Raw genomic sequence first — 20,503 nt, forward strand, 5'->3', positions numbered from 1 at the left:
AGGTGTTGGTGTACAGTTTTGGAAAGGAAGAACATTATTATCATGAACTCGTCTTCACAATCAGTGATATGGACTGGAGCAGGTCCTGGGCACGGAGACCGCCCTTCGAGGTTTGCTTTGCTATTCCTGGGAGAGAACAGTCTGGTTGCATCGACAGACGTCTTTGGTTTTCATTCCGCCAAGATCGGTCAAGGCACCAAGATGGCTGTCAAACCCAAAGGAAGAAAACGTGTGTGTTGGGGGGGGGGAGAGGCGTGTGGTGCAAGATTGCGGGGCTACAATAATAATGACACCCCCTCAAAAAAAAAAACACCTTGAAATTTTAAGAAAGAAAGAAAAGCCTCCTGAGAAAAATAAAAAAGGGCTAAGAAGTTAGAAGGGAAGGCGAAAGACCTGCCAAAGACGACGAGCCAGATCAAAGAAGCGGAATTAGACGGCATTCTGCCAATAAATTGCTCCTCTGGTGACAACGCAGCCAAGATGCCAGAAGAAAGCAGCAGCAAACAGAACCGGCAGTCTAGACTTGGGTATTGATAAGAGCAAGACAGAATTTTATCGATGAGTCTTTAAAGGACACCGTTAAGTGCAACTAGCTTTGAGGCCGAGGTCTGGGAGGATCAAACCGCACACTGCTTTCTTAGACGCGTGTCTCTCTCAGTTCTGCTGGGATTATATAAATATATTTTAAAATCGCGTTTGCCTAAAGTCACTTTTTGGAAGCGCTACTTAAATTGGGAAGGCCATCACACACACACACCGTTGTCCACGGCCTCCCCTCCAGGAAATAGGGCGTTTTATAATAAAGTCTCAGGACTAACCCTCGCTAAACTGAATGTCCCTTCGCAATGAGCTCCGAATCACCTCCAAAGTACAGACTTCCAGTATAAATAGCAAAAAAGAGGGGGAAAATGATTATTCACTTCTAAGCCATGTTTCCGGGATACATTACCGGTACATGAATGCGGAAATTTAATGGTGTCCAGTTTTAGAAGATGCCTCTATCCTCCATCCCACTTAAAAATTAAAAATAAAAGATACGGTGGAAAGGATACTGCTTAATTATTTAAAGTTTTCCCCAGGTCACTCATTCCATCCAAAGCGCCCTCTCCGCCCCCTTTAAAAAATTGTAACCTAGAAACTGCTGCTTTCTAGGTTTCTCTAAACAAACCTCGTTTAAAAACAACCTCCACCCACAGAATAAAAAGTTAAAAATAAAGAAGATGATTTAAAAACACACACACCAACTGGTCATTCTGCAGGGTGGTTTATTTTGGAATCAAGCAAAGAATTTTCTGCAATTTGGACTTGGGGTATTATTCCGCTGTTTTAGCTGCCTTCTTTATTCCCTCCATTGTCCAAATTACTTACAACAAATGTATATATTCGTGTTTGCATTTTACTGTAGCTGAAGTCATTGAGGACAAGCTACATTAAAAGTACACACGAGACAATAAGAATTAACATTAAAAGCTGCCATGACCAGTCCTTCGTTCATATAAACGACATTTTCTACTGGGGATTTGTATTAAGTACAGTATATGTAAGTTCCATCCTAAATAAATGCACAATAAATTTCCAGTGTTTTTTAGGAATCAGGTTGTTCGTTTTATCCTCCTAGATTCCTATTAAGGAATTACAATGAAATATGTTTGATAATCACATTTAGTGGGTCATTTGACGGCTAAACGTTCTTTTTCTTTTTTTGGCAGGGGAAAAAGACGCAAACTTAAAGCATTTCCCCAATAATGTTATTTGTCTTTCTTGGCTCTTAATTTCGGTACAGTAGGCACACATTTGTGGTTTGATTGTCTTATTTATTCACAAACATCGAGTCAATTCATCTTCGGTATGTATGTTTGTGTATATGGCTCATATACTAATCGATGGAGCCGTAGAATTCAGAAGTGAAGGAGAGGTGTGTATACAATATATACAATATATACAATACAACACACACACACACACATATGAAAGAGTAAATAAAATGCCGTAAGAGTTCCAGCCTAGATTCGTACAGGCATCTTAGTCCTGCGGTGTATTAGAACTGTTATCATCTGCATTGCATAATTAAACCGGGTCCCACAGAGATGAAATTGCTTAAGGAAGCGAGCTGGAGCCTTTAACTGCCTCAAAGACATCTGGTGAAGAAATTCAGTGGCCGGTAAATAATTTTCAAATTAAATTTTGTTGCCGAGCCACCAACTTAGAGCCCGGTGAAAAGAACGTGGTTTCCGAAGGATTCTGGCCCAGAGCAGAATGGAACCAAAGGCCGGGATCACTGGCTGAATAAGAGATTAAGATGGAGCCATCCATGTTCAGCAATTCAAAAGCTCTCCCATTGCAATGTGAAAACTGTTTACTCCTAATAAACACCTTTTTAAAAAATTGATCGGAGCATTAAAAAAAAATAATTAAAAACCCACGTCTAACTGTGTGTTGTTGTTGGTTTTTTTAAATACACACTGAGCATGTTTCTTTAACAACTCTGCCGCGATTCAATCGCCAGCATCCGCATTCCAAGCGCTTTGAGATTCCCGGCTATAAAAATTGCTTATGCGGCCTCAGTATTGCGTAGTGCAGTCCTATACAGGTCTACTCTGAGGTAAGAAGCCTTGCTGCATTCATTGGGGCAGATTCCCAGGCAAATTGCCTAAGCCATGAACGGGTTAATACAAACGATTATATTGTGTGAGAATATCTGCTTTGACTTTCTGCATTATATATCCCTTACATTATATATCCGTTATGCATTTTCATTAGTCGATTACAATATACACGGGATGTTTCACCCAAATGCATCTGTATAAGCTTAAACTGTGCAAATATATTCCCACTGTACATGTGTTTGATACGTGCACTCAGGCGCACGACATATTATTTGCTCTTGCTGCGGTCAAATTAGCAGTATTCTTGAAGCATGCTTCAAGCTGAGAGGGGAAAATATCAATCTGTACAGAACTGGCATGATAATACTAATACTAATAGTTACAGACGGAGAACTTTACCATTGCAGTTATTGACTTTTAAGAGTATTAAATATGGAAACACGAAATACTGAAGCATTAAGGTATTCCTTTTAGTAGTGGGGACATATATAATATCGCCTTTTGTTCATATCAAATCAGGAGTTTCAAAACCGCATATGCTGCTCCTAGGAAGTCGACATTTTAGAATTTTTTCCATTGGCTTCATGGCGGAAATCGCCCTTGTTTTCGTGGAACAACACTGCCATCTGCTGTTCTGTCCTGGTAACCGCAAGCAATAAAATAGGTGCAGGAATCTGACGAACGTGTAAACATAGCTGATATCTACCCCTGCAAACGCTTCAGTAATCTACTTTGCCATGCAGTAGCAATTATAGAAAAGGTTCCAGCGGTATATTCATTAAAGATAAACGTTCACCTTACAGCCTACATTTCAGAGGGGAAAGGGCTAATAAAAACGAGCTATTTCCGCAGAGCCGCTTTATCTAAAACAGCCAGACAAAACAAATGAAAGGGCTTTTGTAGAAAATCTTAATTGTGGCTGGACAGTTGTAAACTCATTAAGGGCCGAATTCCAGACAGTTTGCAGACCTGCCATTTATTACGCACTTCCAATGAGGAATTCTTTGAAGTCCCCACTGTCTGCAACAACAGAGGGCGTCGCAACATCCCAAACCACTGGGACAGGCATTAATTAGAACTCCCCCACCCTTGTTTTTGCAGACAAGAACTGTTTCGCTTTGTGTTGATTTAATGCAATTTACCAGAGATTTCTTTATTTTTAAAAATAAAAATTAAAAAGGCCAACAAAACTCCAAGTGATTTCCCTTGCCTCTCTGAACCTTCGAACATTTTCAAAGCCTGAGATACTGAAAGTTCTTGCCTTCAACCCTGCAGCATTTTACACCCCATAAACGGTTACAGCCGTCATTTTCTTTTATGGCACACTATGGCTCTGAATTTTCTTAACAGCTTCTTCAGCTAAGACTTGTTAGCTGGAAGTGTGCGGGCTTGTTTGTGCCTTTAAAATAAACTCTTCTGCAATGAGCTACAGAGGAGTCCCTGTTTGGTCTTGTGCACAACTCTGCTCTAACTAGTATTTTTTTTTATGGGGGAGGATAATAATTTCTGAGCGGAGAGCCGAGCCTGCCCGAGGCACGACTAAACTCCCAACGCGTCAGAATTCCTTTTATTGTTCATCCGTTTGGACTGCCCGCCCCCACTCCATCGCCTGCATGTATTTGTTAAAGTGTTGGTTAATCTCCATCACCAACACCCCTTTGCCAACCAGCCCGGTTTTCTAACCTGAACTTTATAAACAACGACAAAAAAACCTTTCTAGCGTCCATTGTTGCACGATAAGCCTCCATCTTTGGCTGCGTCAAATGCGGTGTGTTTATTTCGCGGGCGAGAATGCACCGAAGACCCAGAAAGCAGCTGGAATGGGTTTTACATTGGGAATGCTTTCTCTATGAAGAGACATGGATGAAATTTCATACTCTATGGATTATTTGCTTCTGGAAGCCAAGCTGATTTTTTTAAAATGAGAGTTGAAAGAGGGGCGGGTACTAACTAGATTATTCCTGCAAAAGGTCACCGAAATTTTGTCCTGCTGCTTTGGTTTATGTTGATCAATTCTATTATTATTATTATTATTATTATTATTATTATTATTATTATTATTATTATTATTTCACAGCATCTTAAGTAATTAAAGACACCCACGCTAGTTACTATCCTTAGTTTCCAGTTCAGGGTTCTATGCAATCATTGGATAGCCTGGGTGCAACATGCCTGGCCGAATTACTCCACTGTCTTCTTCTCCCAGATTCCACTCGCGTTTTCGTTTGGGAGAAGGATTTGCCATGTGAACCATAATTGCTTGGAAGTTAAGTTCCATCAAAATGAGTGGGTCTTCCTTTTGAGTAACCGTGTTATAGGATCAGTGTTAGGATTTTGATTGCTCTCCAAAGGTAAAGATGGGCAGGTTTTGCCTTCTTAATAATCTTAAAAACAGCACAATATTTTTTTTAAAAGAATCAATATATATTTTATTTAGCAAAAAGTTAAATATCATTCTGGACACAACTATTTGGTCAGTAGGCCATGAGGTAACTATTGCAAAATATACAGTGTAGCTTCTGCATAAACATAACGTCCAGGACTTTTTATTTTTTATGTTAATAATCGATACAAATCTACAATAACCAAAAGGTAGGTTTTTTTAGAGTGTATAATTTATTATCAATAAAATTAAACTTCATTACAATAAGAATCAATTAAATTCGATTAAACTCAAAACGTAAACCATAGGTAGTTACCTTCTTTTTCACATATAGGTATAGCTCCGTTATCTGAAAATTGCTCACGGGTGCAAAAACAAGATTCAAGCTAGCCTGATTATTAAGGGTTTCTTTCTTTAATATATAGATTATGATATATACAACTGACGAAGACTGTACTATATATATATAGATAGATCGATCGATCAAGTGTGCATACGAAAATTACTTGCTTCAAAAGAACTGGGAGGTCCACAAGTCCTTGGCTATCCCAGATCATGTCCCCCACTTTTGTGTTTAAAAGCTGGGATAGAAAGAGAGCGAACGAATTGGTTTCCCCCCGGTACAATCCAAGGTTCATTGTCTAATAATGATACAGAAAAAAAGGACTCCTTACACTACCGAGCTATACTCTATGCAACCTTTATAATAAACAACCTGAGTTCAAATTGAATCCTAGCTTACACAATCACATCTGGTACAGCACCCAAGCACAAAAAATTGAGTCACAAATATAATTACCACAATAAAACACAGTGTTCAAGTATTAGAGCAGACCTCTCTCTGCCGCGCAAAGAGCAAATAAAATTAACTACGTCGACTAACCTATACAGTCTGTAAAGAATTGTGCATTAAAAAGGTAGTTTCTTTCTTTCTTTTTTTCTTTCTTTCTTTCGTGAAGGACAGGTAGATTTAGACAAGCCAACAGATCAGCCTTCCGAGTTTAATGCCCCCCTTTCCTTTCCTATGATTAGAAAATGATAAATCTGGGTACCTCCATAATAGCACCGGGGCACAGCCATATCTCCCTGCACGCTGGCGAGATACATTCAAGAGCTGAATTGGCCAAGGACAAAACAACAGCAACAACCCCACGGGGTGGGAAACCCCAAATAATATTAATAATAATAATAATAACGACAACAACACAGGAGGCCTGGACACAGTCTCGGGGTATGCTGGGAACAGAAGAGGGGAGGATTGTGTTGCGTTGCGCTGGAAGGGGAGATTTTTGCTGTTTGAAACGTGATTAAACCTGGAAGCCGAGCATCATTCATCCTTCGCTCGGTCTTTGTTGATTTTCTTCATTTTCATCCTCCGGTTCTGAAACCAGATTTTCACTTGTCTCTCGGTTAAATTCAGGAGCCGGGCCACTTCGTACCGTCGGTCCCTGGTGAGATACATGTTGAACAAAAACTCCTTCTCCAGCTCCAGCGTCTGGTGCTTGGTGTAAGGGCACCGTTTTTTCCGAGTGGATCTCGCGTGCAACCAGTTCGCGGCCGGGTTGTCTGCAAGGAAAACGACGCCAAAGGCGGGTTAAGTTGGCGAAGGACAGAACCCCGCACCAACACCCCCCCCCGCACTGCTATTATGACTGCATCTCCACCCCATAGGCACACAAACAGCACCTCCTCCCACCCCCAAGCCACCACCTTCCTTTTGAAGAGCATGGATGCCCTGATATTGGTGGTTTACGACATTCCTTTCCTTTGGACAGACATACAGGATGGGGTCAGACACAATGGACTCCAAACTGAGACACATGGAAAAGGTCACGTAGAATTACGCGTAGTAAAAAAAGCAAGAGAGAAAGGGAGGGGGGAACCCCACTGGCCACCGCCTCACTTCTTCATAGTGTTTATATAGGGTGTAATTTCAAAGCCTGCCTTTGCTGCTTACCCTCCTCTCAGCCAAGCCCCCTGATTTCACTCTCTCTCCTCTCTCCCTCCGGGAAAAAAAATATAGGACCGGTGCACAACCCCTGAGAATAAGTGTCATACTGAAAATGTTTCACTTTCCAGTTCTGACCTTATCTTATATAACCGCTGGGCGCTTTCAAGGAGATAAGGGAACACACCCACCCGGCCCTCTCTTCAGGCTAAGCCTGGCTTGCTTTAGGTGGGAAAACACCCACTCACACATTTGCATTTGGCATTATTTGCCGTACCTGCACTATTGATCCGCTAGCTCAGTTCTAAAGGCAAGCGAAGGTGTTAGCAACAAGCAAAGGAGTGGAATAAACAGTCGCCAAACAGAGGGCTAAAATGAAGTTAGGGAAAAGACACACACACACACACACACACACACACACACACACAAGAACAGTTGTTGTTCTTGGCTTTCCTAGCTCAGCTAGTCGTCACAAAGGGATCAGATTCACATCCAATGTTTTGTTTTTCCTCGCCTCTCCCAAGTAACTTGGGTTGTGCGCGACCACCACCCTCTCACGCCGCCCCCCCCCTACACAGCCCGGCTCTCTCCTCCCATCCCCCCAATGTGGCTTTGTAGCTGAAGCGTGCGCCCAGGAAAACACGCTGGTGACGCACCCCTGCACACTGTTGCGACAGGGAGGTCATGCTGGACTTTGCTGGCACCTTGACGCTGAGAAACACACACAGACCTAGCTGGCTGCCTAGACCGTGAGCCTACAAAGACTGTGGCACCAAATATGTACATACACGCGTATATGCATGCGCAACCATATTCCCGTTTTACGCACACAATTCTACACACACAGAGATAGAGAGAAGCTCAGTGGTGCAGCTGGACGTTCTTCTATGACCACAGAAGCCCCCACCCAGTCACCCACCCAGCAGCCATTGCCGCATAGCTCACGGTAGACGGTGGCTCTCGACACCCAGCCCTCTACCCACCCTCCCGCCCAAGCCCAGGCGGATGGCACTTACTTGGGTCGATCTGGGGCTTGTCTCCGTTCGCCTCGCTCTCGCCATTGTTTTCCGAGAACGCGCCGTCGTTGCCTTGCTTATCCCTATCAGCTGGAGGAGAACCACAAGCATAGTCAGTCAGAGAGAGAGCGTGCGTGTCAAAGGTGGTACAGTCACCCCTCCTGGCCGTGAGCGGTTCAGGTTTAATGCCGTAATGCCTGCTGGCCGGCAAGCCCGGGAAAGACAAGGAGCCCGGCATGGGCTCCAGCCACGAGCGCATGTACCTGCCGTCGGGCGCTGCCATTGGTGCCTGGTGATGCACGTACGGGTGGTACACGGTGGGCACATTGTTAGCGCTCGGCGGGTGCACGGCGTTCCAGGAAGTGCTGAAGACGGAGGTTTTCGACTGAAAGCTGCACGGGGTGAACTCGGGGTGGTCTCCAAGGGTCGCCTGCCTGGCCGGCTGACCTAGAGAAGCCGAGCCATAGCGGGACTGCACCAGCTCCTCGCTGTCGTGGATGAGGAAAGAGTCCACGTAGTAGTTGCTGAGCGTCCCCGAAGAAGACATAGCCATCCAAGCCAAGCCCCAGCCCCAGCCCCAGTGCAAAAAAAGGAGAGGCAAGACCTGGCGAAATTATGAAACTGCAGATTTCATGTAACAACTTGGTCCTCACGAAGAAGTACAGTCACCTAATAAGTTGAAGGCTGCCTGTCAGCCCATTGGCTGCCTCGCGTCACATGGCCGGGCAGCAGAACAATAAAGTATAAATCAGTCCGCAGGCTATTAATGGGTCAGTGTTTTCCCGTCATCATTTTTATAGCAAAGCCATATGTTTTTATGCAAAGGGATAGACGACTTGTACGGCAATATTTGTTTTAATTGTGGCTGATCGAGATTAAAAGATCAGAATTTTGGGTATGGCCACCTTTCTAAAGCGGACTATTTTATATCATAATTAATCATCCCATCAATGGTCCGTGTTCCTTGCAAAAAAAAAAAAAAGCCAAGTCTCTCTCTCTCATACACATACACACACATACTCACTCACTCACGCACACACACACAAAGACAGGCTACCCTCCTTGTGATCGGAGACCTTCACATAAAATTATACAATAATTGAAGCAATAAAAAAGCAAAATAACATTGGCGGCATACTGTATTTAAATATATATTTATTATATTTCATAAGGAGTTATTGTTTCGGGAGCCACGGGGTTGTTATTAAGTCAGTAACTACGAGCATATTCATTTGCATCGCTGTGTTTCACAGCAGTAAAAATTTACGAGTGCCTGGAAAGGTTAAATTATACTATTGTGTTTAGTTTGGGAACTCACTGTAAATAATACTGTGCCGTTGAGTTCAGAGCTAACTGGGGCTGGCAGGGAAAAGTCAAATCCAACACGATTCCCCTTTCCAAAAGGGAATCTGCCCACCGCCCAACAGAGCAGGAGGATAACTGGGGCTCGGGGCGAGAGATCTCAAATCGATATCGAAATTTGCATCTTTATCTGCACCTCCGATCTAAGAGTCCTCGGACCCACAGCCAGGAATCCCTCACTGTGGAATCGGACCCACAACCAGGAATCCCAAACCCCCACCTCCTGGCTCCTCAGTAATCTCTTTCTCTTCTCTCTCCCTCCCCTCACCCCCTGCGCAGCCCCCGAAATAATTCCAGCAGCAGAATAAGGCAAAGAACCGCAGGCACATTTAAATTCTGCCACAGATACTAGCTTAACGTGCAGGTGTGGGAGACAATTATCCTTCTTGCTGTTTTTCTTTTAAATAATATTGTGACATTTTATCAAGAAGTTGTTTGATGCCCTGTTCTTTGATGCAGGTTTGACAACCAGATAACCTTTATATTTTATTTTATTTTATTTTATTTTGGTAAAAGGAAGAGACCAAGTCAAGAGGAGGAATGCAGAAGAGAACTTTTATGCGGGAGAAAAACTGAGCGGACACATCCCCCTCGATCAAGTTGACTGCGGCGGGATCCACGGCCACTGGGCATTTTATCCCTTCTGTCTCTCTCTCTCTCTCTGAAGTGTAACTACACATTCTGTCAAGAACCGGATAAAGCACAGCTATGTTGGAGACTGTGAGTGTGTGAGACTGTGTGTGTGTCTGTCTGTGGGTGGGGAAGGAATACACACACACACACACACACACACACACACACACACACTATACACACACACTCACACACTCTTCGTGACGATTAATTCCTAAGCATGCATGAAAGCAAAATAGGAGCAGAAATCCTGTCTGTCGCCTGCCTTAAAGGGGCACCCTCTTTCGCCCTTGCATTTTTATGCAGTATCCCCGCTGGCGGATCGCATTCCCGAGCCGTCGGATTTGAGGTGCAAATAGTTATTTACTCTCTGGCACGTTCTTATATGGCTTCTGTAAGCGGCGGAGGGTTACCGCCGTCTAGGAAAAACAAGGAGAAGGTGATACGGTCTCAGATCAAGTCCAGTGTTGTGGATTAAAGTTATGACTAAATGGTGGATTGTCGGTGACATTTGCATTCATTGTCTTTCTCCGGAGGATTCCTAAACGTCTCCTCCCCCCCCCCTATTTATTTATTTCTCTTTCTTTCTTTCTTTGGAAAGAAATGCTGTGTTCTGCTACTGGGAGGAGGGGGAAGAGAATAAGGATCTCTGTATTTTATTTTTATTTTTATTTTTTTTAACTCTTCGTCAGGCTAGAGACGGGGCAAATAGCAAGGAAACCGCGTGCTAATGAAATTCGTCTGTGAATATTGTGAGCGCAAAAAGTATGGTTCTCATTAGCTTTACATCACGTCAGCGTTCTTTTCCCCTTTCATACTTCTCCAATAGCTGAGTCTTGAGAAAAACTTAAATTAGCAGGCAGTTCTCTTTTTTTGACATAAGGTCCCGAGATTACAAGAAACAATTAATATTTCACAGATCCTCAGCAGAAACAATTTCGCAGGGGCGTTGCTGGAAATCTCTTCCCATGCATCAACAAAGCCATTTCTTAAAAAAAAAAAATGTAGACAAATGTCTTCCTATGTAATTACAGCTAAAGTATGTGATTGCCTTAGTGCGATATCCTCAACAGGAGAGAGGAGGAAAATATTATTATTAGTCGGTTTCTCTCCTGGAAAGACGGAAGTCTTACGTCATTTTTGTTTAAAATCGAGAGTCAGCTGTTGTGAAATATGCTGGCAGAACTTCCTTCCTCCTCGAAGGAGAAAAATAATCTTAACAGCAGGATTCCTAAATGTTTTTATGACTTTTTGGGGTTTCAGAGGCGGTAGTGACTTTTCATTCCGGATTAAGCCTTTGAGAGTGGAAAACAACGGGAATGATCCAGCTGCAATCCCCGGCACGTACTACAGAGTAAGTCCCATTAAAGCTCAGTGGGACTTACTTCTGGGTAAAATTGCAGTCTGCAGTCTCTTTACCCAGTTACCTAGAAGCGCCATTGAACTCAGTGGGACTTACTTTTGAGTAGACATGTAGAAATTTGAAATGTAAGGCTCGCGTTACAATAAAGGAATAAACATTTCAGAGCTCCCTTTAAAAAGCTGGCTGCTGAACCATTAAAATTAAAGAATTTAAAGTTGATTTGTTATATTCACCTTCGAAATGATAGAAAGCGATAAATACAAAGTACTTCGCCATTTTCTTCATTTGGTGCACATATTGTATTTTCAGTATAAACAGGAATCTTTTTTTAATAGCTCGGCTTTGTAGCACCTATAGCTGACTTCCATTTAGTGACAAATAATATGAAAATGGAGAAAGCCTCCTCATTAGCCGAATTCCTGCTTTCTTTGAACTGTTAATTAGCTCCAATGAAATAGGCTTCGGGTTGGAATAAGGCGGCTACCAGTCTTTTGACATTACCCTGAACACATAAATTTGGGACTTACTCCCGAGTAAGTGTGTGCAGAACGGTAGCCGTGACATATAAAGAACCCATATACACTGTCTCGCCCATTTCGGGAAATTTTCGCCCAGGTTAAAAAATGTTATACTGATCTCAACAGTATTTATTTCAAGTTAGTGTGCATATATGGTCGCAGCTTCAGAGTTTTAATAACTATATCTGGTTACACACACACACACACACACACACACACACACACACAGACACACACACATTATTAGGTTTTAACCCTTGAATCTACCTACCAGACAGATCAAAGGAAAAATAAAAACGCCGTTTAAGGGTTATAACTGTGTGCTCGCACTTTATTTACTTATTTTACACAGAGTCTGAAGTAATCAGTATGTTCCTAAACATATCTAAGCAATATAATTGACTAATGTTTCTCTCTCCCCCCCACATATATTCCACCCCCTTCTCCCTCTCATTCATGCACACATATATATGTGTGTACACACAGAGACATATAGAGTTTTCTCTTTTTAAAAAGAAAGAAAGAAAGAAAGAAAGAAAGAAAGAAAGAAAGAAAGAAAAGTAGTCCTAATAGGATTTGGATAATATTCTGTAGGAGGTAATGTATTGCGCACTGATATGGAGAATTCCGGGTTCTTGGGTTTGTCTGTTTTGTTGTGTTTTTAGCTTTTAAATAAGCTTTGCTTGAGATAAGTGACCAAACAATCGTAGAATGATTCAGAAGAATCACAGACTTCATACAGAAGGCTGGCCATGGTAGCTGCTTGCATACAGCAATGCCTTCTTTCTGTATTCATGTGGTGGGAACATGTACGTCCTCTAGATCCAAGCCGTAGGCACGTGCATTCGTGCAAACACAGACACATACATAACCACACAATGTCCATATTATAAGCAGCAATGCCCCCGAAGCACTTCTCGTGTGAACTTGTCATTTAAATTATTCAACCGTGGCAAAGGCTCTCCCCAAAATTGACGGGACGGTGTGTGTTTGTGGGAGGCAGAATTAAACAAATCTGATTTCTCCAGCCTTTTTAATTGTTCTCTGAAACGTTCGGAAACTTGAAGGGTGGGGGAAGGGGGAAAAAAAGAATATAAAGGATATTCCCGTGCGTTTCCCAATACCCACGCACCCGTACCCACCGCAGGACATGGAAGGGAGAGGTCTTGTTCATTTACAATAGCTGTAAACAATGTGTGTATCCGGTGTAAACAAGGCGCTGCAGCTCCTTCGCCTCTCGCTGGGCTGCTGCGCATAAATGGCAAGGCGACAGCACAGCACAGCGCAGCCTCGAGCCCAAGCGAGGTCGCTGTTGCTTATTCCGCCTCATTGGAATGCAGGCGCCCGGACACACTCCAATAATGATCGTAACCGAGGCCTTGTGAGCTACAGATAAATCCTTGGGGTCCCCCCTCCCGAGTTTTCCTGCCTCCCCGGGCTCCCCCTTTCCGCATCTTATGCCCTTAGGGTCTGCATTCCCTGCAGACATTGGAAGGACTGTTCTAGCTTCGGGGTGGGGGGAGAAACAGCGGAGAGAAAACAGAGTGATTCTGAAGGCCACCACTGTAAGTAAAGGGAGAGCAAGGGCTGTGTGTGTGTGTTTGCGCAAACGGGCCGGCGGCGAAACCTCATAACACAATATAGCTCAATAAAATATAATGAGAGAGAACCAGTAAGCAGAGCTGGAAATTGCTACCAGATTCCCTCTCTTTACAGTGGAGTAACTGAAGCACACCCAGTACATAGGGAGGAAAGCAGGGCAACAGACATTTTTGCGAATAATGCGAATAATATCACCAGCAACAGCAGCGACAATAATCAAAGTATCCAATGATACGGATTAGACAATAAAATCTGGACATTCCTAAACTGGCAGAGTGCACCTGACCTTGAAGGAAACCTGCCTGAGAAAACCCGAAGACAACCGATCCTAGCTAAGCTTGAAGGTCTCCTCCAATAGCGCCTTGAAACATTTCCCCCCTCTTCCACCTTGGCTGAAATGGATTAATTGAGGCGGCCGGAAAGGCGCGGGGTTTTTCGGCGCGCAGAAGGCAAACCAATGGCATTGGGACTTAACGCCTGCCGAGGAAAGGTAGCCTGCCAGATTTCTTCGGTAAAAGGCGGTATTATTAGTATTGTATCGCTATTGCTACGGATGGAGTCCGGCGCTTATTCTTATTCTTATTAGACCCGGTTGATGATTTCAAACTGAAGTAATTAAGGCAGTTTCGTGCTGTAGAGAGAGATTGAGATCCAGCCCCAACAACATGAAACTACCTAAACCACCGACCAGTTCTCAGCCTCCTAATTAAGAGGGCTCCCCACTGCCGCTTTCCTTAGGAGAAAGGATCCCGCTTCGGATAAATATGGAGAGACACCAATGCCCAAAAGAAACAGATTCCGAGCGGGTGGGGTGGGGAAAGCCCCCTCCCCCCAAAAAAACCGAACAGCAGCAAGACCTCACCCTTCCCACCGCCCCCCTCCGCCCTCTCCACCAAAGTCTCCATCTCCGTCTACAAACTTTCCACATTCTTGTGTGCTTTTTAAAAAAATGAAGTTCTTTCTCTTCTTCTGGACCCGCCAAATCATTAGAAACGCCTCTGTGCCCACTTCGCAGTCACTCCGTTTAATCTTACTCTCCACGTTCCATCATAGTTCTCTAACTTAGCCACGGATCGAATTAGGTATGATGATGCCTTTTTAAAATGCAACTTAGAGAAAGGGGCAGCGGGGCCAGGAAGGCCTCGGGAGGCAAGAATCCTTGTATACATAGGCTATCGAAGACGATCAAGATGCGCGGGTTCAAAGTCTGGAAAAAGAAATGGCTACACAGCCCTTTCAGGCTCCCATCACCACCGCCTCCACTCCCACCCCTTCCAATCTCCCCCCCTCTCTCCCCTCCCCACCCGATTCGCCTTTGTCTGGATTCTAGAGCTGATCAACGTGCAATGATACAGAACCTTAATGCCAAAACATTCTCCGCTTAAGCGCATCCGCAAGCAGGCAGGTAGCGAGGCAGGGAGGAATAAACATGGCGGAAAAGCTGATCGATCAAGGAGAACAAGGCTCAAGATCCTCGTTCCCACGTGCTCACCTTTTCAGAATCGCCTTTTTGTGTATGTGGGGGCATCTAGGTTTTCCTCTGGAGTTGAAAAGAGCTCCGAGCGTCTAGTGGGAGTAGTTTTGCTTGGTTTAAAATAAAATAAAAATAGTGGATCCTTCCTCGTGAATTAACCATCGAGTTATTTTAATAAAATAAATAAATAAAGAGAAGCCCAAGTCCTCTAACTTTGCAAATAAGCAGCCCTTGGCTTCCTCTGCCTGTGCAGCCCCTCAGTCAACTAAAACCACTCGTCCAAGACAGCAACAATCCAGATATACTAGCAAGTCATAAAACTGAACAAAAGCCGACAAACCTTACAGCACCATTGCTATATGGCCCAGACAAATTACGACCGTCTAGGTAATATTTAAATAGATTCCTAAAGTAATTGCAGGGGGCTCGGGCAAACTATTCCTGTTGTAAAAGTTCTTGGAGATCTGAAAGTAGGACCATGAGAATAAACAGTCACAAACGAGGTATTTTTTTTAAAAAAAGAGGGTGGTTCATTCCATGCCTTTTATTCTTCTTCCAAGAGAAACATAAACAGCGTCTCCATTTTGTCCTGTGTTTTTTTTTTTTTTTTGCTTTTTTTTTTTGCTTTACTTCCACGCAGCATTACAATTCATTGGTTTTAAGGTAAGGAGGGGATGGACGAGAGATAGAGCTAACATCGAGAATAACGCTATAGAATGCTTTGCTTGCAACAGTATCGGCATTTTAATAATATTAATAATATTAATATTAATAGACATTTATACATATTCTGTATTCATAGATATTTTTTTTCTTAAAAAAAAATCTTCTCTTTGCACTACACGCTTGACCTTTTCAACGCATGTAACTTCACAGTATCAAGGAAACCAGGGGGGAAACTTTCACCTCCCTTGCTGTCCCCCACAGTCAAGTCAGGGGGAAAATTTCATCTGGTGGTCCAATATACATAGAATAACACACCTCTCCGTGGACAAAGTCGTTTCTCCCCTCCAAAGCGGGGAGATTTCTTCCTTCCTTCCTTTCATGTGCTTGCCAAGCGTAACTAGCGGTAACCCGAAGGTATCCAAAGCAAAAACTACCTCAAGTCATTACCTACAACCAGAAAGTGTAAGATTTTGGCCAATAAAGCAGACAAAGACTTTCCTCTCTCCTTTTTGGGGGGAAGGGGGAGGAGGAGGGGGAAGAGGTCTCATTTTCGTGGCAATTTTAAAAGTTGTCATATTAAATATGGATTTTTGGGTACGCGGGGGATTGGGCACCAACAAACATATAAGTGCGCCAGCCTTGGCTCCTGACACCGTATTCTATAACCTGATTTTATCTGGGTCGGCTAGACGCATGCTTCCTATTAAGCAGCGGCGTGGCCAGATTTTAATTATTCAAAACCATTCTCGGCTCAGATCCAAAACACCAGCTATCGTTACAGTGGGGTGGGAGAGAACGCAAGTTGCCTTCAGTCTTATTTGGCTCAATTTTCTGAAAATGGAGTTTGGGAGAGGGGTGTTGAGAAGGGGGGGACAATAGGCATCTAGGGTTCTGAAAACCATTTCCCCCCCTCAGCGTCAGACTTTCCAGACCGGGCATTGACTGAGGGCAGTAGCGGACATGGATGGGGTAGTGTGCATCAGTTATGGCTTCATCCCAACGAAATCAATTACCAAGAGGCCATGGAGAGGCTGAGGATGTAATTGAAAGGCTCGGACGCACACAGGTGCGAGTAGCTAGAGGCTTAGGGGGTGGGGAGGAGACTGGGGGGTGGGGGGGTGGAACCGTCCTAGCTGTTTAGACGATCAAGATGCGTGCCTAGGGTTCATCAGGAGAAATTGAAGTTGGCTGTGAGCTCCCGGATTCGATTCTCCCTGTTCATTTTCTTCAGTTTCATCCTGCGGTTCTGAAACCAGATTTTGACTTGTCTGTCTGTTAGGTGGACTGTGCGGCTGATCTCTAGGCGACGCTCACGAGTCAGGTACATGTTGAACAGAAACTCCTTTTCCAGCTCCAGAGTTTGGTGCTTGGTGTAAGGGCATCGCTTCTTCCTGCCACTTTTTGCGGTGAGCCAACTGGCTGCGTTCTCTCCTTTTGAATTGCCTAGTTTTAAGAGGGGGAAATAAGAAAAAAAAAGGGAAGGTTACCAGAACGACACCAGGAAAACTTGGGCGGCGTAGCGGGGCTGGGCTGGGGGATTCTTCCGTACTTGGTACCGAATATAAATTTGAGAAGGGCACTCTGGCCTTCCTTCAGGTTTCCTATCCGGGTCCCTCTTAAATTGGTAGCCCCCAAAGGAGAGCGAGCATTGCAACACACTCCCTGACTTTGCCGCATCTCGCTGGTCTGAGAGACCGGATCGCTTTTGGAGTTGACACCGATGCGCACAAATGCCTTTGGCAGTGGCGTCTTGCAGGGTTTTGCCTCTGCTTCAGTCCTGGCCGTTTGTTCTCAAAACACTCCTTGCGAGACCGCCCCCTGCTCCCTCCCCTAAATCCAGATTATTTGAAAATGTGGTAGACGCTGCCGAAGCGCTCGATTAAAAAAAGAAGCAGCTGTTTTTTTTGTTGGGGGTGGGGTCGTTTTCGAATTGTTATGCCTAATATTTCTGGCGAATGAGGGCTGCAATCCCATCTAAACTACTCCACACACCTTTCCAGAGCATGTTCGCTCAGAAGTAAGTCCCACTGTGTTCAGTGCGGCTTACTCCCCGGTAAGCGGGTATAGGAATGTTGCGTTACTGAGAATCAAGCCCGTTCATTCAGTGGTGTAGCAAACAAGCAAGCATAGGAACGGGCTGTGCGTTCCCAAATTCAAATTAAATCTAAACCGCTGGGTTCTTTAGCGCTGAGATGGTTCCTACAAGCACACACTGATGGTGCACATTTTTTTTTAAAGCACATATGCATTTCTCTTTATTTTTTGGAAGTACATTTAGCTGGAGGTGGGGTTGGGGCGGGAAACCCAACTCTCTCTGTGTGTATTTAGATAACGATATGCATATGCATATATGTGTGCACACACGTAACATGCTTCATTGCATCCTATTTCAGAATTGTGGGAGAAGCAACAACTGTAAACTTACCCTGCGGTGTTCCCGGTTTTATTTTCTTATTATTATTTTACTATTCCCTTTAATGGGCACCATGAAATAGAATATTCTTCTGCAAAAGCCACTCGCCATCCCCGCGCGTTGAAATGAATGACTGAGCACCGACCAGGAACTCTGGCATTCTTGTACAGCTCCCATTCATTCCAATGACCCTGCGTATATTTCAACACAGAAGCCTTGTGGCGCTCTGGAGAGCCTCTCGCAGCGCAGTCTCCAGCAGTCTAATTTGATAGTGCTTCATAGAAGAGAATTTTAACCCAGCTGCTTTTTTTTTTAAAGGCATCCAGGATCGTAAACTAGAACTTAGCCTGTTAATGGGCTTATTTATTGGCGCTGGCCCCTTGCTTACTTTGGACGCTTTACAAACATCTATGTTATCTCTGCAGTCACCTCAGCATCACTTGAGGCGAGGAAATACAGAGCTGTATTTATCTCTTTTTCCTTTTCTTCCTACTTTGTCTCTTTTCAAGCCCTTTGGCTTTAGGATTTTACCCATACTCAGCTTTTCTTTTCTTTTTGTATGGCTCATAAACTCGAAGGGGTGGATATATCAATATTTATTTATTTACAGCATCCCAGCGTCCCAATATGAATGGCAGCTCAGCAGGTTACGCTAAGCCGCTCTATGAATGGCCATTTTGGCCAGCGAAGGGGGCTTCCAGTATTCTGGGCGATTCTCACCCCCTTATCGCATTCCACCCCTCCTGGTTATTGTGGCAACGGGGCCGGCTGCCGTGCGCGGGGGCGGGGGAGCTAGGCGGGTAGAGAGCAGTGCATTTATTTCTTTTATTTTATTGCTTACCTAGCGTTTCCTTCTCTGGAGAGGGCTTGCTGTTCTCTGAAGGAGCCGGGGAGAGTTCTTCGGGGGCCGAAGAGGAAGCTTGCCCTTCTTCCTCACCCCTTTGGGCCACGCAAGCCAAGGTGCTGGGTGGGGATGAATCCTCGCTGTCTTTCCTCCCCGGATCCGGCGGTGGGACTGCAGGAGTCAACGCAGGCGGAGTTTCAAAGCGCACTTGAGGTTGCGGGGCGAACTGGGAAGGAACCACCATCTGCCCCGGATGGTGCTGCTGCTGCTGCTGCTGCTGCTGTTGGTGATGATGTTGATGGTGGTGGTTGCTGTTGTTGCTGTAGCTGCTGCCATTGCTGCTGCCGCTGCTCTTGCTGGTGCCGTAGGCTTGAGACAAGCGGAAGTAGCCTGGGACGGGCACCCCGGCGGCTGTCACGTTGTTCATGGAGCAGACCTCCGAGCTCAGCCTTGGGAAAACGGACAAGTCGGTGGCCGCCGCCTCTTTGGGGCCCTTCTCGGCGTCATAGAGGCAGTAGGAGCTCTCCTCTTTGATGTTGGGAGCGAAGGAGCAGGAGGTCGCCTGCGGGCTCTCGTGCTCTTCCAGGCGGCAGGACCTGGGGGGATCTAGCCAGACTTCCATCCCTGACATGTAGGCGTGAGAAGCCGGCGCCACGCTTGGAGAAGGGCCTTCATTGCGTTTGCTCAGGACCGGGAAAAGCCCGTAGCTTTGCAGCCCATAGGACAGATCGGACGCCTGTGGCAGGTAGACACCGCTGTTGTTGGGATAGTAGCCGCCGCCTCCTCCGCCTCCTCCGCCTCCAACTCCTCCGCCGCCCCCGCCTCCGCCTCCTCCGCCGCCTTCCCCTCTGCTTGAGGCTGAGCTGATCAAGGAGTCCACCAAAAAAGAGTTTGCAGCGGGGCTCTCCGAGCATGCCATGGCCGTGGTGGAATAATTTGGCGAAGAGAGCAGATAGCCCTTTCTGGCTGACATTTCTTGTGCAAAACATGCTGGATATGATTAGAGATACCCCCGCGCCACGGCGAGTGCGTGCAGCCAATGGAATCCCAGCCCTCGCCAGCAACCCCTCCCCGTTTGGTTTCGTAGGCAATGAGCTGCTCTCAGGTCCACTGCTGAATTTTATATATGTGTGTGTATGTGTGTGTGTGTGTAATCGATGGTGCCACATAGCTGCCCTTGCCTAGGTACCCGGGGTACAATTGATGTTGCCACATATAGGCTGCCTTTTGCCTGCGTGTGAGCAAAGGAGGGGGAAAGGCGCGCGTGGGCTCTCGCGCGCACGGAGGAGAAAGGGGAGACAAACAATAGAAAACAATTTGCCCCGATTTTAATGCAACCCATAATTTAGCCAGGCTTCCTCTTTAAGCATATGCGCTAATATAAAATTGCAAAGGAGCATATTAAGCGTTTAGGTCATAAAGCGAGCTGTAAGTGAACCTTTCAACATCCCAACTCCTCTCTCTCTCTCTCTCTCTCTCTCTCTCTCTCTCTGCCACCTCGCCACCAAGAATCCCCCCTCCCCCTTTTGCTCTCCCAATCCCATCTCATACAGCCCATGGCTGTGATGAAATTATTAAAACCTCAGTATTTATTGTCAAGCCCTGGGACATGCTTTTGCTTACCTATTTTTAGTGGCGGTGATTATGGCATCACGGGCCACTGGAAGTTCTAAAC

General features: G+C 45.0%; 2 protein-coding genes and 1 long non-coding RNA gene across 3 annotated transcripts; 1 reads left to right on the top strand and 2 right to left on the bottom strand.

The window, feature by feature from the left end:
* Positions 1-5,199: 5,199 nt before the first annotated feature.
* Positions 5,200-8,855, bottom strand: HOXA9 (homeobox A9). The gene is made up of 2 exons (XM_053409453.1): positions 7,954-8,855; positions 5,200-6,555 (listed from the first exon to the last, which is right to left on the bottom strand). The coding sequence occupies exons 1-2, from the start codon at positions 8,504-8,506 to the stop codon at positions 6,317-6,319; spliced, it is 792 nt and encodes a 263-aa protein (XP_053265428.1). The 5' UTR covers positions 8,507-8,855; the 3' UTR covers positions 5,200-6,316.
* Positions 8,856-8,980: 125 nt separating this feature from the next.
* On the top strand, positions 8,981-10,036 carry LOC128423893 (uncharacterized). Its single transcript, XR_008332890.1, has 2 exons — positions 8,981-9,679; positions 9,832-10,036. It is a non-coding gene; the product is annotated as an uncharacterized LOC128423893 (long non-coding RNA).
* A 6,645-nt stretch (positions 10,037-16,681) lies between these two features.
* Positions 16,682-20,292, bottom strand: HOXA10 (homeobox A10). Its single transcript, XM_053409451.1, has 2 exons — positions 18,826-20,292; positions 16,682-17,014 (listed from the first exon to the last, which is right to left on the bottom strand). The coding sequence occupies exons 1-2, from the start codon at positions 19,799-19,801 to the stop codon at positions 16,740-16,742; spliced, it is 1,251 nt and encodes a 416-aa protein (XP_053265426.1). The 5' UTR covers positions 19,802-20,292; the 3' UTR covers positions 16,682-16,739.
* Positions 20,293-20,503: the final 211 nt, after the last annotated feature.

The sequence above is a fragment of the Podarcis raffonei genome, chromosome 12 (assembly GCF_027172205.1).
Source record: "Podarcis raffonei isolate rPodRaf1 chromosome 12, rPodRaf1.pri, whole genome shotgun sequence".
Classification (NCBI taxonomy): domain Eukaryota; kingdom Metazoa; phylum Chordata; class Lepidosauria; order Squamata; family Lacertidae; genus Podarcis; species Podarcis raffonei.